Source organism: Salmo salar, chromosome ssa15 (assembly GCF_905237065.1).
Source record: "Salmo salar chromosome ssa15, Ssal_v3.1, whole genome shotgun sequence".
Lineage (NCBI taxonomy): Eukaryota > Metazoa > Chordata > Actinopteri > Salmoniformes > Salmonidae > Salmo > Salmo salar.
The window spans coordinates 19,261,058-19,287,994 of record NC_059456.1 but is presented as its reverse complement, the minus strand read 5'-3'; the positions used below and the strand labels follow the sequence as shown (position 1 = coordinate 19,287,994).

At 42.4% G+C, this 26,937-nt stretch overlaps 1 protein-coding gene across 3 annotated transcripts in view; it reads left to right on the top strand.

Moving 5' to 3' along the window:
• LOC106571025 (protein-tyrosine kinase 2-beta) overlaps positions 1–26,937 on the top strand; it is a 67,986-nt gene that overhangs the window by 37,708 nt on the left and 3,341 nt on the right. For all 3 annotated transcript variants that reach the window (XM_045695528.1, XM_045695529.1, XM_014143653.2), the window contains 15 exons: positions 1,451–1,568; positions 1,724–1,763; positions 2,040–2,077; positions 2,266–2,307; positions 4,996–5,093; positions 5,257–5,338; positions 11,106–11,206; positions 13,572–13,687; positions 14,265–14,365; positions 15,232–15,321; positions 15,608–15,812; positions 19,413–19,521; positions 19,670–19,852; positions 22,118–22,267; positions 23,736–23,771. In XM_045695528.1, coding sequence (XP_045551484.1) covers positions 1,451–1,568; positions 1,724–1,763; positions 2,040–2,077; positions 2,266–2,307; positions 4,996–5,093; positions 5,257–5,338; positions 11,106–11,206; positions 13,572–13,687; positions 14,265–14,365; positions 15,232–15,321; positions 15,608–15,812; positions 19,413–19,521; positions 19,670–19,852; positions 22,118–22,267; positions 23,736–23,771 — 1,509 coding nt within the window. The remainder of the gene's footprint in view (positions 1–1,450; positions 1,569–1,723; positions 1,764–2,039; positions 2,078–2,265; positions 2,308–4,995; positions 5,094–5,256; positions 5,339–11,105; positions 11,207–13,571; positions 13,688–14,264; positions 14,366–15,231; positions 15,322–15,607; positions 15,813–19,412; positions 19,522–19,669; positions 19,853–22,117; positions 22,268–23,735; positions 23,772–26,937) is intronic.

Sequence of the window (26,937 nt, the reverse complement as noted above, 5' to 3'; positions counted from 1 at the left end):
AGGTTATATGGACAGGGGGAACCTGATCATAGATCAGCACAACTACTCTGAGACATTATGAATACAGGCTCTGAATTCTAACTAGAGACATTATGAATACAGGCTCTGAATTCTAACTAGAGACATTATGAATACAGGCTCTGAATTCTAACTAGAGACATTATGAATAGAGGCTCTGAATTCTAACTAGAGACATTATGAATACAGGCTCTGAATTCTAACTAGACACATTATGAATACAGGCTCTGAATTCTAACTAGAGACATTATGAATACAGGCTCTGAATTCTAACTAGAGACATTATGAATACAGGCTCTGAATTCTAACTAGAGACATTATGAATACAGGCTCTGAATTCTAACTAGAGACATTATGAATACAGGCTCTGAATTATAACTAGAGACATTATGAATACAGGCTCTGAATTCTAACTAGACACATTATGAATACAGGCTCTGAATTCTAACTAGAGACATTATGAATACAGGCTCTGAATTCTAACTAGAGACATTATGAATACAGGCTCTGCATTCTAACTAGAGACATTATGAATACAGGCTCTGCATTCTAACTAGAGACATTATGAATACAGGCTCTGAATTCTAACTAGAGACATTATGAATACAGGCTCTGCATTCTAACTAGAGACATTATGAATACAGGCTCTGAATTCTAACTAGAGACATTATGAATACAGGCTCTGAATTCTAACTAGAGACATTATGAATACAGGCTCTGAATTCTAACTAGAGACATTATGAATACAGGCTCTGAATTCTAACTAGAGACATTATGAATACAGGCTCTGAATTCTAACTAGAGACATTATGAATACAGGCTCTGAATTCTAACTAGAGACATTATGAATACAGGCTCTGCATTCTAACTAGAGACATTATGAATACAGGCTCTGAATTCTAACTAGAGACATTATGAATACAGGCTCTGCATTCTAACTAGAGACATTATGAATACAGGCTCTGAATTCTAACTAGAGACATTATGAATACAGGCTCTGCATTCTAACTAGAGACATTATGAATACAGGCTCTGCATTCTAACTAGAGACATTATGAATACAGGCTCTGAATTCTAACTAGAGACATTATGAATACAGGCTCTGCATTCTAACTAGAGACATTATGAATACAGGCTCTGAATTCTAACTAGAGACATTATGAATACAGGCTCTGAATTCTAACTAGAGACATTATGAATACAGGCTCTGAATTCTAACTACAGAGCTGTGTCCGTAAGTCTTTTTTTTTTACATAACATTTTGATTGATGTGATCGATGAGTTAAAAGCCTGCGTCTTAAGTAAATATTTTGCCCTGAAAGCCTATCAGTCTATGACCCCTGTGACATTAGAATGTTTGTATAGTGTTTGTAATGTGATTGTAATTGTAGTTATTGTCATTAACGTGAATGGTTCGTATCTTCTTCGTCAGCCTCTGTCTATCAACGTGACTAAGTTTGCGATGGCAGAAAACATGGTGGACCTTATTGACGGTTACTGTCGCGCTGAGCACGCCACTGACGAGTCGTTCATCGCTAGACCAAATAAAGGTAAAAGGGGATCAGGAAGTCCACCGCTGTGAATTTTCTGGTAGGAGAAACACTGCAGGGGGATACACTGAAAGAGTGCATCACAATGGTCTAACTCAATTTTCTCATCCCTCGTAAGTCTATTGAGCATATGTGGCTTCTTATGTGATCCACAGATGCCAATTTACGAAGTTCCCTGCCAGACCTTCCCACAAAGTGAGTGGATTCACTTTCTCTTGAACAAGGCTTAATATTTTTGGGGCATTTTTGTGTCATTTCCATAACAAGTCATTATACCGAAACCAAACTGGAATATTTAGTACTTGTTGAAACATGGGATGTACTGGACATGAGGCTGTCAGATAGATGTATCAAAGAGACAAGTAGTGTTACTGTAACAGTGTGCCTGGTGTATTGAGGAGCTACCTCAAACCTAGGATTGATGATCTTCTCCTCTCCTCCTCTGGCTGTCTCTCCTCCCTCTATCTGTAGTCAAACGGAGAACACGGGCTCCTTCAGATATAGCATGGGTGAGTTTTCATCTACCACAACTGCCTTCATCTTTGTTTTACAAATGTTATGAATAATTTGTCAGTACAGTGACTGTTTTCAATTGTTTGAAACTAGTACTGTAGGGGCAGGGCTATACTGTATGTTTCAAGTTGACCCATCTGTTTTTATCACAAACTGACATCATCAAATATTGTCCATCATTCAGGATCTGACATCTACGCAGAGATTGACGAACGACCAAAGTCTGGTAAGTAGAGACGTACTCTTTATCAGGATGGAAGACATTTATCGCATAGTATCTAAGGAGCCTGATGTAGACTTTTACTGTCTATACTCTGTTCAGTACTTTATTTTCTATACTTGTATGTTCTATACGTTATGTTCTATACTTTATGTTCTAAAATGTATGTTCTATACACTATGTTCTAAACACTGTTCTAAACTCTATGTTCTATACTCTATGTTCTCTGTACTCTATGTTCTCTGTATTCTATGTTCTAAACTCTATGCTCTAAACTCTGTTATATACTCTATGTTCTATATTCTATATTCTACAGTTGAAGTCGGAAGTTTACTCATTTTTAAACCACTCCACAAATTTATTTTTAACAAACTATAGTTTTGGCAAGTCGGTTAGGACATCTACTTTGTGCATGACACAATAATTTTTTACAACAATTGTTTACAGACATATAATTTCACTTATAATTCACTGTATCACAATTCCAGTGGGTCAGAAGTTTACATACACTAAGGTGACTGTGCCTTTAAACAGCTTGGAAAATTCCAGAAAATTATGTCATGGCTTTAGAAGGTTCTGATAAGCTAATTGACATCATTTGAGTCAATTTGAGGTGTACCTGTGGATGTATTTCAAGGCCTACCTTCAAACTCATTGCATCTTTGCTTGACATCATGGGAAAATCAAAAGAAATCAGCCAAGACCTCAGAAAAGAAATTGTAGACCGCCTTAAGTCTGATTCATTCTTGGGAGCAATTTCCCAATGCCTGAAGGTATCACGTTCATCTGTACAAACAATAGTACGCAAGTACAAACACGCAGCCGTCATACCGCTCAGGAAGGAGACGCGTTAGTGTCCTAGAGCTGAACGTACTTTGGTGCAAAAAGTGCAAATCAATCCCAGAACAACAGCAAAGAACCTTTTGAAGATGCTGGAGGAAACAGGTACAAAAGTATCTATATCCACAGTACGAGTCCTATATCGACATAACTTGAAAGGCCGCTCAGCAAGGAAGAAGCCTCTGCTCCAAAACCGCCATAGAATAGCCAGACTATGGTTTGCAACTGCACATGGGAACAAAGAACGTACTTTTTGGAAAAATGTCCTCGGGTCTGATGAAACAAAAATAGGACTGTTTGGCCATAATGTCCATCGTTATATTTGGTGGAAAAAGGGGGAGGCTTGCAAGCCGAAGAACACCATCCCAACCATGAAGCACGGGGGTGGCAGCATCATGTTTTGGGGGTGCTTTTCTGCAGGAAGGACTGGTGCAATACAGAAAATAGATGGCATCATGAGGGAGGAAAATGATGTGGATGTATTGAAGCAACATCTCAAGACATTAGTCAGGAAGTTAAAGCTTGGTCGCAAATGGGTCTTCCAAATGGACAATGACCCCAAGCATACTTCCAAAGTTGTGGCAAAATGGCTTAAGGACAACAAAGTCAAGGTATTGGAGTGGCCATCACAAAGCACTGACCACAATGCTATAGAAAATTTGTGGGCAGAACTGAAAAAGCGTGTGCAAGCAAGGAGGCATACAAACCTGACTCAGTTACACCAGCTCTGTCAGGAGGAATGGGCCAGAATTCACCCAACTTATTGTGGGAATGTCACGCGCTGACCGTAGAGAGCCATCGGGGTTCTCTATGGTGTTTTGGGTCAGGTCGTGACTAGGGGGGTTTCTAGGTATTATATTTCTATGTTGGTGTGTGTGTATGGTTCCCAATTAGAGACAGCTGATAATCGTTACCTCTAATTGGGGATCATACTTAGGTTGTCCTTTTTCCCACCTGCGATGTGGGATATTATTTTGTTTGAGTGCCGAGTTTGAGTGTATTTCACGATCGTTATAGTTTTGTTTTGGAAGTTTCACTATCATTAAAATGTGGAATTCTACTCACGCAGCGCCTTGGTCCAATTATTCATACGAAGTTCGTGACAGGGAAGATTGTGGAAGGTTACGCGAAACGTTTGACCCAAGTTAAACAATTTAAAGGCAATGCTACCAAATACTAATTGAGTGTATGCAAACTTCTGACCCACTGGAAATGTGATGAAAGAAATAAAAGCTGAAATAAATCATTCTCTCTACTATTATTCTGACATTTCACATTCTTAGAATACAGTGGTGATCCCTTTCCTATTTTTACTAGGATTAAATGTCAGGAATTGTGAAAAACTGAGTTTAAATATATTTGGCTAAGGTGTATGTAAATGTCCGACTTCAACTGTATGTGCTGTACTCTATGTTCTATGTGCTATACTCTATGTTCTATATTGTATTTTCTATATTCTATGTTCTATATTATATGTTCTAAACACTAGGTTCTATACTTTATGTTCTGTATTCTATGTTCTAAACTCTATGTTCTATTTTCTATGTTGTATATTCTACATTCTATAACTCTAGGTTCTATTCTATACTCTATGTTCTCTATGTTCTATACTCTAGGTTCTGAACTCTATGTTCCATGCTCTATTCTATGTTCTATGTTCTGTATTCTATGTTCTTTACTCTAGGTTCTATGTTATATGTTCTTTAACTCTAGGTTCTATACTCTAGGTTCTATATTCTATGTTCCATATTCTGTTCTATTGTCTATGTTCTGTACTCTATGTTCTATATTACATGTTCTATAGTCTAAGTTCCATGGCAGCTACTCATTGTGTTGTTGTATACCTGGTTCCAGTGGTGAAGTATGGAATTGACAGACATGACATTGTTCTGGGACGGATCCTTGGCGAGGGGTTTTTCGGGGAGGTCTATGAAGGAATGTACAAAAAATCGGCAAGTATATCTCCTGACACCCTACTCATACAGTCAATTATAACACATCAAATGTTCCTAACTAGGCAAAAAATGTATCTCATTAATTGTGTGTGTGTGTGTGTGTGTGTGTGTGTGTGTGTGTGTGTGTGTGTGTGTGTGTGTGTGACTGTTTGTGAACCAGAATGGGGAGAGGATAAGCGTGGCGGTGAAGACGTGTAAAGACTGTTCACCTGATGTCATGGAGAAGTTCATGAGTGAAGCAGGTACACATCAAATACTGATCACACTTCTTCTTCATCACTTCTCCAACTCACTGGTCTTGTGCTTAGAATAGTCGCACTGAGATTGGAGTTCAAACCTCAGTCAAGTCATACACTCATAGAAAAAAAGTTGTTCCAAAAGGGTTCTTTGACCGTCCCCCATAGGAAAATCCTTTTTTGTTCCAGGTAGAACTCTTTTGGGTTCCATGTAGAACTCTGTGGGGAAAGGGTTCTACATGCAACCCAATATGGTTCTACCTGGAACCAAAAGGGTTCTTCAAAGCGATCTCCGATGTGGACAGCCAAAGAACCCTTTTTGGTTCTAGATAGCACCTTTTTCTCAAAGAGTGTACCAAAGACTGAAAATGGGACACGATTAGTCTCTGCTTGGCACTCAGCATTAAGGAGGTCCTGCATCCTGTCCAGGGGGTGTACTGGTACATCAAGCTGCCTCATGCTACAGTAACAGGAGATAGACTAGTGTCCTGTCCAGGGGGTGTCCTGTACATCAAGCTGCCTCATGCTACAGTAACAGGAGATAGACCAGTGTCCTGTCAGGGGGTGTACTGGTACATCAAGCTGCCTCACTACAGAAACAGGGGATAGACTCGTGTCCTGTCCAGGGGTGTACTGGTACATCAAGCTGCCTCACTACAGAAACAAGGGATAGACTCGTGTCCTGTCCAGGGGTGTACTGGTACATCAAGCTGCCTCATGCTACAGTAACAGGAGATAGACTAGTGTCCTGTCCAGGGGGTGTACTGGTACATCAAGCTGCCTCATGCTACAGTAACAGGAGATAGACTAGTGTCCTGTCCAGGGGGTGTACTGGTACATCAAGCTGCCTCACTACAGAAACAGGAGATAGACTAGTGTCCTGTCAGGGGGTGTCCTGGTACATCAAGCTGCCTCATGCTACAGTAACAGGAGATAGACTAGTGTCCTGTCAGGGGGTGTACTGGTACATCAAGCTGCCTCATGCTACAGTAACAGGAGATAGACTAGTGTCCTGTCAGGGGGTGTACTGGTACATCAAGCTGCCTCATGCTACAGTAACAGGAGATAGACTAGTGTCCTGTCCAGGGGGTGTACTGGTACATCAAGCTGCCTCACTACAGAAACAGGAGATAGACTAGTGTCCTGTCAGGGGGTGTCCTGGTACATCAAGCTGCCTCATGCTACAGTAACAGGAGATAGACTAGTGTCCTGTCCAGGGGGTGTACTGGTACATCAAGCTGCCTCACACTACAGAAACAGGAGATAGACTAGTGTCCTGTCCAGGGGGTGTACTGGCACATCAAGCTGCCTCACTACAGAAACAGGAGATAGACTAGTGTCCTGTCAGGGGGTGTACTGGTACATCAAGCTGCCTCACTACAGAAACAGGAGATAGACTAGTGTCCTGTCCAGGGGGTGTCCTGTACATCAAGCTGCCTCATGCTACAGTAACAGGAGATAGACTAGTGTCCTGTCCAGGGGTGTACTGGTACATCAAGCTGCCTCATGCTACAGTAACAGGAGATAGACCAGTGTCCTGTCCAGGGGTGTACTGGTACATCAAGCTGCCTCGTGCTACAGTAACAGGAGATAGGCGTCTGCTCCTATGAACAACTCTGTTGTGGATTGATTAAACTCGGGCTCAACCCTTGTCTGTTCTTTCTCCTGCATTATTTAAATCATAAAACCAATCACTGAGGATCACTTACTGTATTTATTCAATGAGGAATTCAATGAGGAATTCAATGAGGAATTCTACTGTGAGTGCCTGGAAACTCAGGAATTTTGAATCAATGATTTAGAAAAGAATGTACACTTCATGATCGCTTTCATGAATAAGCATCAACAAACCCCATATAAATAGATCAGAAATATTACATCATATTAAAGGTCCAATGCAGCCATTTTTATCTCAATATCAAATTATTTCTGGGTAACAATTATGTACCTTACTGAGATTGTTTTCAACTAAAATGGTCAAAAAGAAACCAAAATAGCTTCTTAGCAAAGAGCAGTTTCTCCAGTAAGAATTTTACTAGGACTGTCTGTGAGTGGGGAGTGGAAAACGCAAAACTAGCTGTTATTGGCAGAGAGGTTTGGAACTCTTTTTCTTATTGATCTATTAACTAATTTCAAATCAAATCAAACTTTATTTGTCACATGCACCTAATACAACAAGTGTAGACTTTACCATGAAATGCTTACCTACAATGCCCTTAACCAACAGCGCAGATCAAGAAGAGTTAAGAAAATATTTACAAAGCAGACTAAAATAAAAAGTAATAATAAAAAGTAACACAATAAGAATAACAATAACGAGGCTATATACAGGGGGTGCCGGTACCGAGTTAGTGTGCGGGGGTACAGGCTAGTTGAGGTAATCTGTACATGTAGGTGGGGGTAAAGTGACTATGCATAGATAACAAACAAACAGTGAGTAGCAGCAGTGTACAAAACGGGGGGGTCAATGTAAATTGTCCGGTGGCGATTTTATTAATTGTTCAGCAGTCTTATGGCTTGGGGGTAGAAGCTGTTGAGGAGCCTTTTGGTCCTAGACTTGGCGCTCCAGTACCGCTTGTCGTGCAGTAGCAGAGAAAACAGTCTATAACTTGGGTGACTGGAGTCTCTGACAATTTCTATGGGCTTTCCTCTGACACCGCCTATTATATAGGTCCTGGATGTGAGGAAGCTTGGCCCCAGTGATGTACTGGGCCATTCGCTCTACCCTCTTTAGCACCTTACGGTCAGATGCCGAGCAGTTGCCATACCAGGCGGTGATGCAACTGGTCAGGATGCTCTCGATGGTGCAGCTGTAGAACCTTTTGAGGATCTGGGGACCCATGCCAAATCTTTTCAGTCTCCGGAGGGGGAAAAGGTGTTGTCGTGCCCTCTTCACGACTGTCTTGGTATGTTTGGACCATGATAGTTCGTTGGTGATGTGGACACAAAGGAACTTGAAACTCTCGACCCGCTCCACTACAGCCCCATTGATGATAATGGGAGCCTGTTCGGCCCTCCTTTTCCTGTAGTCCACGATCAGCTCCATTGTCTTACTCACATTGAAGGAGAGGTTGTTGTCCTGGCACCACACTGCCAGTTCTCTGACCTCCTCCCTATAGGCTGTTTCATCGTTGTCGGTGATCAGGACCTACCACTGTTGTGTTGTCAGCAAACTTAATGATGGTGTTGGAGTTGTGTTTGGCCACACAGTCGTGGGTGAACAGGGAATACAGGAGGGGACTAAGTACACACCCCTGAGGGGCCCCAGTGTTGAGGATCAGCATGGCAGACGTGTTATTGCCTACTCTTACCACCTGGGGGCGGCACGTCAGGAAGTCCAGGATCCAGTTGCAGAGGGAGGTGTTTAGACCCAGAGTTCTTAGCTTAGTGATGAGCTTCGTGGGCACTATGGTGTTGAATGCTGAGCTGTAGTCAATGAACAGCATTCTCACATAGGTGTTCCTTCTGTCCAGGTGAGAAAGGGCAGTGTGGAGTGCCATTGATATTGCGTAATTTGTGAATCTGTTGGGGCGGTATGTGAACTGGAGTGGGTTTAGGGTGTTCGGGAGGATGCTGTTGATGTGAGCCATGACCAGCCTTCCAAAGCATTTCATGTCTACCGACGTGAGTGCCACAGGGCGGTAATCATTTAGGCAGGTTACCATCCGCTTCCTTGGGCATAGGGACTATGGTGTCTCTGCTTGAAACATGTAGGTACTACAGACTCGGTCAGGGAGAGGTAGAATAATGTCAGTGAAGACACTTGACAGTTGGTTCGCGCATGCTTTGAGTACATGTCCTAATAATCCGTTTGGCCCCAGCGGCTTTGTGAATGTAGACCTGTTTAAAGGTTTTGTTCACATCGGCTACTGAGAGTGTGATCACACAGTCATCCAGAACAGCTGGTGCTCTCGTGCATGCTTTGGTGTTGCTTGCCTCGAAGCGAGCATAAAATGCATTTAGCTCGTCTGGTAGGCTCGCATCACTGTGTAGCTCACGTCTGGGTTTCCCTTTGAAGTCCGTAATAGTTTTCAAGCCCTGCCACGTCCGACGAGCATCAGAGCCGGTGTAGTAGGATTCAATTTTAATTCTGTATTGACACTTTGCTTGTTTGATAGTTCGTCTGAGGGCATAGGGGATTTCTTATAAGTGTCTGGAATAGTCTCCCGCTCCTTGAAAGCGGCAGCTCTAGCCTTTAGCATGATGTGGATGTTGGCTTCTGGTTGGGATATGTACGTACATTCACTGTGGGGACGACGTTTTCAATGCTCTTATTGATGAAGCCGATGACTGAGGTGGTGTACTACTCAATGCCATTGGATGAATCAATGCCACAGATGAGTCTGTGCTAGCAAAACAGTCCTGTAGTGTAGCGTTCGCGTCATCTGACCACTTCCGTGTTGAGCGAATCACTGGTACTTCCTGTATTAGTTTTTGCTTGTAAGCAGGAATCAGGAGGATATAATTATGGTCAGATTTGCCAAATGGAGGGTGAGGGAGAGCTTTGTATGCATCTCTGTGTGTGGAGTAAAGGTGGTCTAGGGTTTTTTTCCGTCTGGTTGCACATGTGACATGCTGGTAAAAATTGGTAAAACTGATTTAAGTTTGCGGCTACGAATAATACAGATGAGAACTTTCTTGGTAGATAGTGTGGTCTACAGCTTATCATAAGGTACTCTATCTCAGGTGAGCAATACCTCGAGACTTCTTTAATATTAGACATCGCGCACCAGCTGTTATTGACAAATAGACACACACCCCCACCTCTCGTCTTACATAGAAAATCCCGCCAGCTCTATATTGTCTGTATCTTCGTTCAGCCACGTCTCGGTGAAACATAAGATGTTACAGTTTTTAATGTCCCGTTGGTAGGATAATCTTAATCGTAGGTCATCAATATTATTTTCCAATGATTGCACGTTTGCTAGAAAAACGGATAGCAGTGGGAGTTTACTCGCTCGCCTCTGGATTCTCAGAAGGCTGCTCGATCTGCGGCCCCTTTTACGGTGTCTTTTCTTCATGCAAAAGACTTGGATCTGGGCCTGTTCCAGTGAAAGCAGGATATCCTTCTCGTCGGACTCGTTAAAGGAAAAAGTTTATTCCAGTCAGCGGTGAGTAATTACTTTTCTGATGTCCAGAAGTTATTTTCGGTCATAGGAGACGGTAGCAGCAACATTATGTAGACAATAAGTTAAAAAATAAGTTACACAAAACTCAACAAAAAATAACAAATAGCACAATTGGTTGGGAGAATGTAAAATGTCAGCCATGTTCTTCGGCGCCATCTTTACCACCTAGCTTGCCTGTGGCTCAGTTGGTAGAGCATGGTGTTTGCAACGCCAGCATGGTGTGTGCAACGCCAGGGTTGTGGGTTCGATTCCCACAGGGGGCCAGTACAAAAGAAAATGCGTGAAATGAAATGTATGCATTCACTACTGTAAGTCGCTCTGGATAAGAGTGTCTGCTAAATGACTAAAATGTAAAATGTCTGTTGAGGCATTTCCCCTTCAAAACAGTCTGAAATGTCAGCTGGTCTTTTCAAACAGCTCGTACACTAAAAGGGCGTTATCACAATTTCACAGTATTATTTCAACCATCTAGTGTGAATATATACAGTATATGAAATAGGAAAATAATTTTTTCTATGGGATTGGGACTTTAATATGTAAGTATGTCTAACTGTCGTAAGTAGCTTTCATATGAAAATTGAAGGAAAAGTTTTTAATTTTTAATTTAATTTAATGTTTTATTTTTAATTTCTTCCGTTCTCCAGTGATCATGAAGAACCTGAACCACCCCCATATCGTCAGTCTGATCGGTGTCATAGAGGAAAACCCTGTCTGGATCGTGATGGAGCTCTACCAGTATGGAGAGGTGAGAGGTCCCGACAGCCATGTTACATGTTATTTAAGCCAGGACGATGTCATAAAGGGAGAGTTTACTGTAAACTTTACTTACAAGTTCATTTTCTTGTTATTGTCAGACCTGGGATTCAAACTAGCAACCCTTCAATTGCTGACCTCTAACGTCTAGGCCAGCCATACTCAACAGGCGGCTCGTGTTCTGGATGCGGACCCAGAACAGGGGTCAATACGGAAGACTTAATAATTACAAAAATTACAAAAATGAGGAACTCTTGAGAGTTGTAATAATAGTATGGTGTAATTTTGAAATTCGGTAGTGCATGGGCAGTTTTCCTCTTGTTATGTCATTCACTGACAGACCTTTAAAGAGCTGTTTATAACCTGTTTATAACCTGTTTGTAACCTGTCAGAAATGTCCAGTTGTTAAACTAGCAGGCTAACCAGCTACCTACATATTGTAGTTACAGTGGGGGGAAAAGTATTTGATCCCCTGCTGATTTTGTACGTCTGCCCACTTACAAAGAAATGATCAGTCTATAATTTTAATGGTAGGTTTATTTGAACAGTGAGAGACAGAATAACAACAAAAAAATCCTGAAAAACGCATGTCAAAAATTTTATAAAATGATTTGCATTTTAATGAGGGAAATAAGTATTTGACCCCTCTGCAAAACATGACTTAGTACTTGGTGGCAAAACCCATGTTGGCAATCACAGAGGTCAGACGTTTCTTGTAGTTGGCCACCAGGTTTGCACACATCTCAGGAGGGATTTTGTCCCACTCCTCTTTGCAGATCTTCTCCAAGTCATTAAGGTTTCGAGGCTGACGTTTGGCAACTTGAACCTTCAGCTCCCTCCACAGATTTTCTATGGGATTAAGGTCTGGAGACTGGCTAGGCCACTCCAGGACCTTAATGTGCTTCTTCTTGAGCAACTCCTTTGTTGCCTTGGCCGTGTGTGTTTGGGTCATTGTCATGCTGGAATACCCGTCCACGACCCATTTTCAATGCCCTGGCTGAGGGAAGGAGGTTCTCATGCAAGATTTGACGGTACATGGCCCCGTCCATCGTCCCTTTGATGCGGTGAAGTTGTCCTGTCTCCTTAGCAGAAAAACACCCCCAAACCACCTCCATGTTTGACGGTGGAGATGTTGTTCTTGGGGTCATAGGCAGCATACCTCCTCCTCCAAACACGGCGAGTTGAGTTGATGCCAAAGAGCTCCATTTTGGTCTCATCTGACCTCAACACTTTCACCAGTTGTCCTCTGAGTCATTCAGATGTTCATTGGCAAACTTCAGACGGGCATGTATATGTATTCTTGAGCAGGGGGACCTTGCGGGCGCTGCAGGATTTCAGTCCTTTACGGCGTAGTGTGTTACCAATTGTTTTCTTGGTGGCTATGGTCCCAGCTGCCTTGAGATCATTGACAAGATCCTCCCGTGTAGTTCTGGGCTGATTCCTCACCGTTCTCATGATCATTGCAACTCACCGAGGTGAGATCTTGCACGGAGCCCCAGGCCAAGGGATATTGACAGTTCTTTTGTGTTTCTTCCATTTGTGAATAACCGCACCAAATGTTGCCACTTTCTCACCAAGCTGCTTGGCGATGGTCTTGTAGCCCATTCCAGCCTTGTGTAGGTCTACAATCTTGTCCCTGACATCCTTGGAGAGCTCTTTGGTCTTGGCCATGGTGGAGAGTTTGGAATCTGATTGATTGATTGCTTCTGTGGACAGGTGTCTTTTTTACAGGTAACAAGCTGCGGTTAGGAGCACTCCCTTTAAGAGTGTGCTCCTAATCTCAGCTCGTTACCTGTATAAAAGACACCTGGGAGCCAGAAATTTTTCTGATTCAGAGGGGGTCAAATATTTATTTCCCTCATTAAAATGCAAATCAATTTCTAACATTTTTGACATGCATTTTTCTGGATATTTATGTTGTTATTCTGTCTCTCACTGTTCAAATAAACCTACCATTAAAATTGTAGACGGATCCTTTCTTTGTCAGTGGGCAAACGTACAAAATCAGCAGGGGACCAAATACTTTTTCCCCCCACTGTATCATGGCCAATTTAAGTGAGCAGGAGCCTCGACCCCCCCCAGGAGGACCCTCCTGATTTTGTTGAGTCACTCAGGTATCATATAAACACACATAAAGTCATGGCAACATTTTCTCTCCTCCAACAAGAAGGGTTTGAACAGTTTTGGGGTCGCAAGGTAGGGATTTGTTACTACGCCGATAAATGACAGTATCCATGCCGACCTTTGCCAGCTAGGACATTTGTGTGACCGGTCCTTCTCAAATAGTTGTTGGGTTCTTCCTCTCTAGGCTACTTGCCGTCTGCCATCCCATAATTATGTTCCTTTTTGTTTTTCAGCTTAAGAACTACCTGACAGAGAACAAGAACAAGCTCACCAACATAACGCTAGTTCTCTTCAGCCTGCAGATCTGCAAAGCTCTAGTCTACCTAGAGGGAATCAACATGGTGCACAGGTCGGTCTACCTAGACTAGAGGGAATCAACATGGTGTACAGATAGGACAGCCATCTTGACACCCGTATCCCATGTTGGCCATCATATTCCTCTTCAGAAAACACAACTCTCCATCACACTCCTAGATATGTAATACATTGACATCTTTGCAGTGAAATAGCCTCCCCCTAACCCGTTTATTGTGTCCAAAACAGAGACGTAGCAGGAACAACAAAAACCCTGTCTTCTTATTGGACGACTTCAACTAACCCGTTTATTGTGTCCAAAACAGAGACGTAGCAGGAACAACAAAAACCCTGTCTTCTTATTGGACGACTTCAACTAACCCGTTTATTGTGTCCAAAACAGAGACGTAGCAGGAACAACAAAAACCCTGTGTTGTTATTGGACGACTTCAACTAACCCGTTTATTGTGTCCAAAACAGAGACGTAGCAGGAACAACAAAAACCCTGTCTTCTTATTGGACAACTTCAACTAACCCGTTTATTGTATCGAAACAGAGACGTAGCAGGAACAACAAAAACCCTGTCTTCTTATTGGACAACTTCAACTAACCCGTTTATTGTATCCCAACAGAGACATAGCGGTGAGGAATGTGCTGGTGGCCACAGCAGACTGCGTTAAGCTGGGAGACTTTGGCCTGTCTAGATACATTGAGGATGAAGAGTATTACAAAGGTATGGGGTGGTCAGTGGTCTGTGTGCTCCATAGAGATACACACCTGTTCTGTGAAGCTGTCCCATCATGGGCTCATGGGCAGCGCCACCTCCATTTTGAAGTAGTCAATTTCTTCTTCTACTATTTCGATGAGTTGGACGGAATCATATGATCCTTCCTTAACCACACACAGGACATCCCACCCAGTTGACTATTTCAAAATGGTGGAAGCGCTCAATGGAAATGTCCCTGCAAAAACAGGTTTCATCCAGATCGAATCAAATCAAACAAAATCTAATTTTATTGGTCACATGCATGAGTTTAGCAGATTTTATTGCGAGTGTAGCAAAATGCTTGTGTTTCCAGCTCCAACAATGCAGTAATTTCCAACAAGTAATATCTAACAATTTCCCCAAAATACACACAATACACACAAATCTAAAGTAAAGGAATGTAATTAAGAATATATAAATATATGGACAACAATGTCAGAGATGCAGTTAACCTCTGCTCCAGACTGTCCTGTGTTTTTATTTTTTATTACCTTTATTTAACTAGGCAAGTCAGTTAAGAACAAATTCTTATTTTCAATGACGGCTTAGGAACAGTGGGTTAACTGCCTTGTTCAGGGGCAGAACGAAAGATTTTGTACAGAGATTCAAAGTTGCAACCTTTCGGTGACTAGTCCAACGCTCTAACCACTAGGCTACCTGCCTCTAACCGCTAGGCTACCTGCCGCCCCGCACGCTCTGTATATCAGAGTGGTTGGGGAAAAAGCAGAAGACATGTTTCCATCTTACATTGAGTAATAACATCTTAAATAGTGTCCCCACATTTACTAAATATATACAAAAACGACTGGCATCTTTCTGAATCGTTTCCACAGCCTCTGTGACTCGATTACCTATCAAATGGATGGCTCCAGAATCCATAAACTTCAGGCGATTCACCACGGCTAGCGATGTTTGGATGTTCGGTAAGTCTGTCTTCCTTTTTTAGGGGGGGTCATTTCTGTGCATCTCTCGCTCTCTTGCTCTCTCTCTCTTTCTCTCTCTTGCTCTCTCTCTCTCTCTCTCTCTCTCTTGCTCTCTCTCTCTCTCTCTCTCTCTCTCTTCCTCTTGCTCTCTCTCTCACTCTCTCGCTTCCTCTTGCTCTCTCTTGCTCTCTCTCTCTCTCTCTCTCTCTCTCTCTCTCTCTCTCTCTCTCTCTCCATAGTGGTATGTATCTATGTATAACTCTCTCCCTCCCCCCTCCCTCCCTAGCGGTGTGTATTTGGGAGATCCTGAGCCAGGGGCAGCAGCCTTTCTTCTGGTTGGAGAACCGTGATGTCATTAACCAGCTGGAGCAGGGCATCAGACTACCCAAACCTGACAACTGCCCTCCTGCCCTCTACTCCCTCATGACCCGCTGCTGGGCCTACGACCCCCGCGACAGACCCTCCTTCACCGAGCTGGTCGTCAAGATCAGGTACTCTAATCTACCTACAACTGTCCGATAAAGTATTTTGAAAAGTCTTCAGTTTTTTGTTATTCTTACTTCACCTGAGAAAGTGGTCAAGATAAGATCCTACCCTGACCTGGATACTTGAATGGACAATACTCACATGACCTTTTCATAGATCTAAGAGCCTCTTTTTGGTCAACATCAAGTACTGATGTGGGCTGGACAATCTGGATTAAATACGATATAACTTTGTCCCCAGGCTCGATTCGCTGGCACATAGAGCCTGGTAACAGTGTGCCACAAAGAGAGGACTTGAAAAGGGTTGTGGTTTAGATCCCTGCATAGAGACGAAATCTTAAGTCTGATTCCTATCCATGGCCGCGACGTTCAGGCTGTACACTACCCAGGCCTAATTGCTTCTACCCGAAATTAGAAATAACTCCCTCCGTTAGTAAATCTAATTAGCTGCTCCTCTTTGTCTGTCTCACGTTCACTGTGCTTTGCTCGCTCTGCATGCAGTCTGCTCATGGTGGCTCTGAGTCTGAGTATCCATAGCAACGGCTCCGCTCCGGCTGCTCAATGAAGAGACATGAGAGAGCTGTTAGCTACTTTTCATGACTCTAAGCTCCAACAAAACTCAAGGAACATTATTATTTTCTCTGAAATAATCTCTCCTGTTTTATATTTGATGAGGTTGAAGCACTTCTGATACCATGTTTTAATCTTAGTCAGATGTCACTGTACTGCACAGCAGCGGGACAATGAGATTCTTACTGTAGCCTACATACTGTATGACTCATTCCTTAGTTAATAAGGGAGAGCAGACCATGTCCAGACTAATTCCTTAGTTAATTGAGAGCAGACCATGTCCAGACTAATTCTTTATTTAAGGAAGAGCAGACCATGTCCAGACTAATTCTTTAGTTAAGGGAGAGCAGACCATGTCCAGACTAATTCCTTAGTCAAGGGAGAGCAGACCATGTCCAGACTAATTCCTTAGTCAAGGGAGAGCAGACCATGTCCAGACTATTCCCTTAGTTAAGGGAGAGCAGACCAGACTTTCTCGGCGACCTCAAGTACTCATTAACTCTTGTCTTTCATGTTTTTTCGGGTTGCATCATTCATGGACAGAAACTTCTGAGACACATTATTAATGAAGAACACTCAGACATTCACTTGTAAGCCAAATTTTACCTCAGGATCCATCTCAGATAGTCCCGGTTGTTGCGTATAGCGTTCAGCCAATCAGGTCGCAGCAGGGCGCAACATCAGGAAGTAGCGTTAGCCACTCTAGCATGGTGGTGGAAAATAGTGTTTCATAAAGAAAGTATGCATATTTTCTCAGTTCTTTCCCCCGTCTCGCAATTAAATCGAGTTAAGGAGGAAATCAATATCTTTGCAGCCTGAATGGAGAATGTTTTAGGTACGAACCGATCCACGGGGGATACGAGTGTATAGCCAGCTGCATACAATGCATTCGGATAGGAAGATGAAACCATAAATACCTAAATGTATACCAACATCCAGCCGTCCTTTGGGTTAAAATAGATTCAAGAGAAAACTATTTTCCTTCACAATTTCATTAACGTGTAATCAACTTTCTCCGTGGTTCTTAGATTGATCAAGTTAAGTCTTCAATAACTTTAGATCGATCATATTACGTCGTCAACAACTTTACATTGATCATATTATGTCTACAACATTTTATTTATTTAACATTTATTTAACCAGGAAAAGCCCATTGAGACCCAGAGTCTCTTTTTCAATGGAGACCTGTCCAAGAAGGCAGCAAAAATCTATACATTACAGAGTTAAAACATACAACAATACAATACAACATGATCCAGCCTAAAAAAAAGCATTTACACTTCTCTGTAACAGAGTCTCCCATCAATATTTTAAATTCATTCAGTGGCACTAACATATCTAGACGAAGCATGGATTGAAGACTATTCCATGCCTCTGGTGCACAAGAAGAGAAGGCAGTCTTGCCTAATACTGTAAATGTCCTGGGGACTTTAAGTAGCTACCTCCTAGCAGATTATCCAATCCATTCAACAAAAAACATGTACCCATCAATAGAAATCCAGTTATTTGACACAGATTTCTTTAGCCAAGTTTCTGATAAAATCATTATGTTTGTCGTTTTGGCCCATATTATAATCATGTCTACTTTTGGAAATGGACTTCTGACAACATGCAAGAGGCCAAAATCTTCTCTGTTTTTAAAATCATAGGGAGTCAGTAGAGATTGCATGGTATCTACCGGCCCAGGGTTTGGTCGCACATTACCAGAGATCAACAATAAAAGCATAACAATATATATCTCAGTTGTCCAATGCATGAGGACTGGGCGAAGCCAGCACCATTGTCAATAAAACGTCTTTCGGCACAGAAAAAGAGTCATTCAATAGTTTGAGATTTTTGATTGATCAAATGACCTCTTTAATAAGTTTAAATCCATCAAATGACCTCTTTATTTAACTTTAGATTGACCAAATTTGTCATCAAGATCAGGTACTCTAGCCTGAGCATGTAGTTAATGTTGAGTTGTTGACATGGCTCAGCAAGTTGTAGTTAATGTTGAGTTAACAGGGCTCAGCATGTTGTAGTTAATGTTGAGTTGTTAACATGGCTCAGCATGTTGTAGTTAATGTTGAGTTAACAGGGTTCAGCATGTTGTAGTTAATGTTGAGTTGTTAACATGGCTCAGCATGTTGTAGTTAATGTTGAGTTAACAGGGCTCAGCATGTTGTAGTTAATGTTGAGTTGTTAACAGGGCTCAGCATGTTGTAGTTAATGTTGAGTTGTTAACAGGGCTCAGCATGTTGTAGTTAATGTTGAGTTAACAGGGTTCAGCATGTTGTAGTTAATGTTGAGTTGTTAACATGGCTCAGCATGTTGTAGTTAATGTTGAGTTAACAGGGCTCAGCATGTTGTAGTTAATGTTGAGTTGTTAACAGGGCTCAGCATGTTGTAGTTAATGTTGAGTTGTTAACAGGGCTCAGCATGTTGTAGTTAATGTTGAGTTGTTAACAGGGCTCAGCATGTTGTAGTTAATGTTGAGTTAACAGGGCTCAGCATGTTGTAGTTAATGTTGAGTTGTTAACAGGGCTCAGCATGTTTTAGTTAATGTTGAGTTAACAGGGCTCAGCATGTTGTAGTTAATGTTGAGTTGTTAACAGGGCTCAGCATGTTGTAGTTAATGTTGAGTTGTTAACAGGGCTCAGCATGTTGTAGTTAATGTTGAGTTGTTAACAGCGCTCAGCGTGAGGAGAGTTTGTGTTTCTAGTCCTTGAGATGTCCCTGGACACACGGACATCAAAAGGAATACTGCAATCCCCCTGTTAGGTGTTTGGACACCGTATGGTAAAAAAACTATACCTTGACTGCTCCTCAAGGCAAAGTAAAGCGACAATCTAGCTGCCAGTCAGACAACTCGCAGTGCTGTTGCTGCTTCTAATATTACAGCAGACGTGTCAGATCATTTCAATGTCAAGCCTGATGTAACGCTGGCATCTGACTGGAATGGGATCCAGGGTCTCATTGTTGCAAGCTATTTGTCTCTTGTCTTCTAAGTGCCTAGCATGCCACCTACTAAACTGTCTGTGTGTTCTGTAACAGTGACGTCCATCGGATGGAGAAGGAGCAGGAGGTAGAAAGAGAGAGAGACAGACAACGCTCCACCAAGTTCTTTGACACCAAGATCAACTTCAACGAACCTCCTCCTAAGGTAGTATCGTACAGTATCTTCTTGATGACCCCCCCCCCCCCCCCCCACACACACACCTTCTGCATCAATGCCTTTCTGTCATAGCGTTGTTAGCATTTGCATATACGTTACTAACCGCTCGTCACCAGTTCTGCCCCTGTGTCTCCAGCCCTGCAGGATGAAACCCGGGGGTCGTTTTGGAAACGGTATCGGTCTGCACATTCAGCTGAATGAGGCCCTTTGTGCCAGCTCTCCAGACCTGGCCAGTCCCTGTGATTACACCACTCCTGTCGACTCCATGAGCAACAGCTTGGTGGTGCCCATGATATCTCCACGACGACGCAGCATGGGGGTGAGAATAGTTATCTAGCGCTATTCTACTTACTTCTAGACTCTAGTTCTCTAGTTCTAGTCTACTTCCTTTTAGACTCTAGTTCTCTAGTTCTACTCTCCTTCCTTTTAGACTCTAGTTCTCTAGTTCTAGTCTCCTTCCTTCTAGACTCTAGTTCTCTAGTTCTAGTCTACTTCCTTTTAGACTCTAGTTCTCTAGTTCTACTCTCCTTCCTTTTAGACTCTAGTTCTCTAGTTCTAGTCTCCTTCCTTTTAGACTCTAGTTCTCTGGTTCTAGTCTACTTCCTTCTAGACTCTAGGTCTCTAGTTCTACTCTACTTCCTTCTAGACTCTAGTTCTCTAGTTCTAGTCTCCTTCCTTCTAGACTAGGTATCTAGTTCTAGTCTATTTCCTTCCTTCTAGACTCTAGTTATCAAGTCTCCTTCCTTCTAGACTCTAGTTATCTAGTTCTAGTCTATTTCCTTCCTTCTAGACTCTAGTTATCTAGTTCTAGTCTATATCCTTCCTTCTAGAGTCTAGTTATCTAGTTCTAGTCTATTTCCTTCCTTCTAGACTCTAGTTATCAAGTCTCCTTCCTTTTAGACTCTAGTTCTCTAGTTCTAGTCTCCTTCCTTCTAGACTCTAGTTCTCTAGTTCTAGTCTCCTTCCTTCTAGACTCTAGTTCTCTAGTTCTAGTCTCCTTCCTTCTAGACTCTAGTTTTCTAGTTTCCTTCCTTCAAGACTCTAGTTCTCTAGTTCTAGTCTACTTCCTTTTATACTAGTTATCTAGTTAGTTATTATCACGGCACAAGGCAAGACCCAAATGCAGACACAGGAGGCAGATGGTGGAAGTCTTACAATATTTATTAATCCAAAGGGATAGGCAAGAGAATGGTCGTGGACAGGCAAAAAGGTCAAAACCAGATCAGTCCAGTCTAGAAGGTCAGTCCAGACTCTGTACCTTCTAGAACCAGTCTAGAAGGTACAGAGTGGCAGACAGGCTCGTGGTCAAGGCAAGCAGGCGAGTACAGAGTCCAGAAACAGGCAAGGGTCAAAACCGGGAGGACTAAAAAAGGAGAATGCAAAAAGCAGCAACACTGGTTGACTTGGAAACATACAAGACAAACTGGCACAGAGAGACGGGAAACACAGGGATAAATACACTGGGGAAAATAAGCAACACCTGGAGGGGGTGGAGACAATCACAAGGACAGGTGAAACAGATCAGGGCGTGACAGTTATAGTCTCCTTCCTTCTCGACTAGTTATCTAGTTATAGTTTCCTTCCTTTTAGACTACAAAATACCAGCCATCAGATACAGCCATCAACATAGAACAAACATGCACACAAACATGGGGGAAACCAGAGGGTTAAATAATGAACATGTAATGGGGGAATTGAAACCAGGTGTGTAAAAACCAAAGACAAAACAAATGGAAAATGAAAAGTGGATCGGTGATGGCTAGAAGGCCTGTGACGTCGACCGCCGAGCACCGCTCGAACAAGGAGAGGGACCGACTCCGGCGGAAGTCGTGACATCTAGACTAGTTATCTAGTTTCCTTCTTTTTAGACTAGTTATCTAGTTCTAGTCTACTTCCTTTTAGACTAGTTATCTTCTAGTTCTAGTCTACTTCCTTTTAGACTAGTTATCTAGTTCTAGTCTGCTTCCTTTTAGACTAGTTATCTAGTTCTAGTTTCCTTCTTTTTAGACTAGTACTAGTTATCTAGTTCTAGTTTCCTTCTTTTTAGACTAGTTATCTAGTTATAGTTTTCTTATTTTTAGACTAGTTGTCTAGTTCTAGTTTCCTTTTAGACTAGCTATCTAGTTCTAGTTTCCTTTTAGACTAGTTATCTAGTTCTAGTCTACTTCCTTTTAGACTAGTTATCTAGTTCTAGTCTCCTTTTTTTTAGACTAGTTATCTAGTTCTAGTCTCCTTTTTTTAGACTAGTTATCTAGTTCTAGTCTACTTCCTTTTAGACTAGTTGTCTATTTCTAGTTTCCTTCTTTTTAGATTAGTTATCTAGTTCTAGTTTCCTTTTAGACTAGTTATCTAGTTCCAATTTCCTTTTAGACTAGTCATCTAGTTTTAGTCTACTTCCTGTTAGACTAGTTATCTAGTTGTAGTCTTGAGGACTGTCCCAGTCATATGTCCTTGCCCTTTAAAGCCTTGTGTTATTGCTATAAGCCCAAGTATTACTTGCTCTGTACCATGTGTGTGTGTGTGTCTGTGTGCTTGCATGCTTTTGTGTGTGTGTGTGTGTGTGTGCATGTCTCCCTTCCACCAGGAGGGAGAGTTGATGGTGGAGCCGTCCAGTAAGGAAGACGCCCAGCGGTTGTGGCAGATGGAGAGACAGCGTATGCAGGAGACGATGAGACATCAGAAACAACAGATGATGGAGGACAACAAGTGGCTGACCAAGGAGGAGAGACTCCTGGTGGGGAATATACCTCCGACCTTTAAACCCCTAGACCTAGTCCACCTTAACCAGCCCCATTTACAACCTAACGACCGGCCCCCTATCCACACTATCAACCATCTCCTGGTCTTTCCTAACAACCATTCTGATGTCCATCCTAACGACCAACCCTTAGTACGCCCTGACAACCATCCCATCGTCCATCCTGCCAACCATCCCCTAGTCCTAACAACAGTCCCGGAGTCCTAACAACCATCCTGCAGCCCTAACAACAAATCCATAGTCCTAATAACTGTCCCATAGTCCTAATAACTGTCCCATAGTCCTAACAACCGTGCCGTAGTCCTAACAACCGTCCCGCAGTCCTAACAACCATCCCGCAGTCCTAACAACCATCCCGTAGTCCTAACAACCATCCCGTAGTCCTAACAACCATCCTGTATTCCACCCTAACAACCATCCTATATTCCACCCTAACAACCATCGTGTAGTCCTAACAACCATCCCGTAGTCCATCCTAACAACCATCGTGTAGTCCTAACAACCATCCCGTAGTCCATCCTAACAACCATCCGGTAGTCCTAACAACCATCCCGTAGTCCTAACAACCATCCCGTAGTCCATCCTAACAACCGTCCGGTAGTCCTAACAACCATCCCGTAGTCCATCCTAACAACCATCCCGTAGTCCATCCTAACAACCATCCGGTAGTCTTAACAACCATCCGGTAGTCTTAACAACCATCCGGTAGTCTTAACAACCATCCGGTAGTCTTAACAACCATCCCGTAGTCTTAACAACCATCCCGTAGTCTTAAACACCAATCCCGTAGTCCATCCTAACAACCGTCCGGTAGTCCTAACAACCATCCCATAGTCCTAACAACCACCCCCTAGTCCATCCTAACAACCGTCCGGTAGTCCTAACAACCATCCCGTAGTCCATCCTAACAACCGTCCCGTAGTCCTAACAACCACCCCCTAGTCCATCCTAACAATGATCCGGTAGTCTTAACAACCATCCGGTAGTCCATCCTAACAACCATCCCGTAGTCCATCCTAACAACCATCCCATAGTCCATCCTAACAACCATCCCGTAGTCCATCCTAACAACCATCCCGTAGTCCATCCTAACAACCATCCCGTAGTCCATCCTAACAACCATCCCGTAGACCATCCTAACAACCAACCCGTAGTCCATCCTAACAACCATCCTGTAGTCCATCCTAACAACCATCCCGTAGTCCATCCTAACAACCATCCCGTAGTCCTAACAACCATCCGGTAGTCCTAACAACCAACCCCTAGTCCATCCTAACAACCATCCGGTAGTCCTAACAACCATCCCGTATTCCTAGTAACAATCCCTATAACTCTCAGTGTTCTGTAAGTTGACGGTCCATGTGGGGCCCATGGGGTCCGTGCCAAATGTGGGTCGGTGTTGATATTGTGTCAAATGAATCTGAACCTATATGTTTCTTTACAGGGCCCCATGGTACAGGAGGGCACCACCAACCCACTGGTACGTGCAACATATGTTACGCTTTATTATAAGACGTTATAATAACGGCTAATAGATGCTTATAACAAGTTATAAAGCATTATATCTGCAAGATTTAAGTATAGCGTTACTGTATGTTAGCATTTTCTATTGTTTTAGTTGCGGTTCAATCCATTTACATGAGGTCACAATTAATTTTTTACGAATTCATAATTTACTTTACTGCAATGTGAAATTACAGTATGTTTAAGCTGTAGTATAGCTGTATAGAGTGGTATGATTATCAACAAAAATCTAATCAAATGTTGTTTGTCACATGCTTCGTAAACAACAGGTGTGGACTGTCAGTGAAATGCTTACTTACGGGTCCTTCACAACAATGCAAAGACAAAGATAAAGATAAAAAATTACAGATTAGAAAGAAATAGTGACACGAGGAATTAAATAAAACACAGTGAATAACGAATCACAAGTAGAAAAAAAACATGGCTATTTTTTTTTATTTAACTAGGAAAGTCAGATAAGAACAAATTCTTATTTTCAATGAGGGCCTAGGAACAGTGAGTTAACTGCCTTTTCAGAGGCAGAACTACAGATTTTTACCTTGTCAGCTCAGGGATTCGATCTAGCAACCTTTTGGTTACTAGTCCTACGCTTTAACCACTAGGCTACCTGCCGCGCTATAACAGGGAGTACCAGGGAGTTCCAGTACTGAGTCAATGTGCAGGGGTACGAGGTAATTGAGGTAGATACACTGCCTTCTAAAAATATTCAGACCTCTTGACTTTTTCTACATTTTGTTACATTACAGCCTTATTCTAAAATTGATTAAATAAAACAAATTCTCATCAATCTACACAAAATACCCCATAATGACAAAGCAAAAACAGATTTTGGCAAATGGATTACAAATAAAAAACAGAAATATTACATTTACATAAGTATTCAGACCCTTTGCTCAGTACTTTGTTGAAGTACCTTTGGCAGCGATTACAGCATTGAGTCTTCTTGGGTATGACGCTACAAGCTTGGCAGACCTGTATTTGGGGAGTTTCTCCCATTCTTCTTTGCAGATCCTCTCAAGCTCTGTCAGGTTGGATGGGGAGCGTTGCTGCAAAGCTATTTTCAGGTCTGTCCAGAGATGTTGGATCGGGCTCAAATTCGAGCTCTGGCTGGGCCACTCAAAGACGTTCAGAAACTTGTCCCGAAGCCACTCCTGCGTTATCTTGGCTGTGTGCTTAGGGTCGTTGTCCTGTTGGGAGGTGAACCTTCGCCCCCCAACCTTGGCCCCTTCGACCTCATGGCTTGATTTTTGCTCTGACATGCACTGTCAACTGTGGGACCTTATTTAGACAGGTGTGTGCCTTTCCAAATCATGTCCAATCAATTGAATTTACCACAGGTGGACACCAATCAAGTTGTAGAAACATCTCAAGGATGATCAATGGAAACAGGATGCACTGGAGCTCAATTTCGAGTCTCATGACAAAGGGTCTGAATACTTATGTAAATAAAATATTTCTGAAACTCATTTTCGCTTTTTCATTATGGGGTATTTTGTATAAATTGATGAGGAAAACATTTATTTAATCAATTTTAGAATAAACCTGTAAAGTAACAAAATCTGGAAAAGGTCTGAATACTTTCTGAATGCACTGTAATCAACTGTTGGTATTTTTTCTATAAACAATGACTTGACTTAACTTTATTAGGGTAATAGCAAAATAAATACACTTTTGTGAATTATTGATGTGGTGTGGCTATTATTAGACTTAGCTACTACAGTTCAATGAAGGCGGTGCTCCAACTTATTCCAACAGTTGAACTTGAGGTGAGGAAGAATTTAGGTCTACCAGAGTTACTCCTTCAACCTAACAATATAATGCTTATCTCTATAAAACATATTCTGATCGAAGATTAACAAATTAGCCTCCTTCTAATTTGGTCTCGGTATAGCAGTAGTACCCAGTATGACAAGGAAAAATAAATGTATGTCGGTGTCGAGAACATGGCGCCTGCATATTTTGGGGCGGCAAATAGCCTAGTGGTTAGAGCATTGGACTAGTAACTGAAAAGTTGGTGGATTGAATCCCCGAGCTGACAAGGTAAACATCTGTTGTTCTGCCGCTGAACAAGGCAGTTAACCCACTGTTCCCCGGTAGGCTGTCATTGTAAATAAGAATTTGTTCTTGCCTAGTTAAATAAAGGTTCAATGTCTTTGTCACGGTTTCTCTAGGGCTAGGCCTAAGCTTCTCTTACTTTATATTTATTTAATATTAATAGCATACAGTGGATGCCTAGGTCTACCGGCCTATATTCATGCAATGCCTTGATGCATTTGTGCTTAAATCTCAGACAGCTGAACCGTGAGGTGAATCATTTGGCCAATATCGCTTGTTTATTGATGGAGCTGCAGCACCCAGTCAGAGGTTTCTTTCTCTTCCCTTTGACTCTCGAAGCTGAACGGGTCTCTCAGAACGGGCCTCTCAGATCAGAACGGGTCTCTCAGAACGGGTCTCTCAGAACGGGTCTCTAAGATCAGAACGGGTCTCTAAGATCAGAACGGGTCTCTCAGATCTAGAACGGGTCTCTCAGATCAGAACGGGTCTCTCAGAACGGGTTTCTCAGATCAGAACGGGTCTCTCAGAACGGTCCTCTCAGATCAGAACGGGTCTCTCAGATCTGAACCAGCATGGGTCTGTTTGGGTCTGTTTTTCCACAGGCCTTTTCTTAATGGGTCTGACCTCGAAATGAGCATTGAAGACATTTAACTCATCTGGTAGGCCTGTGTTGCTGGGCAGCTCGCGGCTGGATTTCCCTTTGTAATCCGTGATAGTTTCCAAGCCCTGACACATCCACTGAGCATCAGAGGCGACGTAATAAGATTTGATCTTAGTCCTGTATTGACCCTTTGCCTGTTTGATGGCGCATCGGAGGTGGTAGCAGAATTTCTTATAATCGTCCGGCTCCTTGAAAGTGGCAACTCTAGCCTTTAGCTCAGTGTGGATGTTGCCTGTAATCCATGGCTTCTGGTTGGGGTATGTACATACGGTCACTGTCGGGACGACGTCGTCGATGCACTTATTGATAAAGCCAGTGACTGATGTGGTGTACTCCTCAATGCCATCGGATGAATCCCGGAACATATTCCAGTCTTTGCTAGCAAAACAGTCCTGTAGCTTAGTAC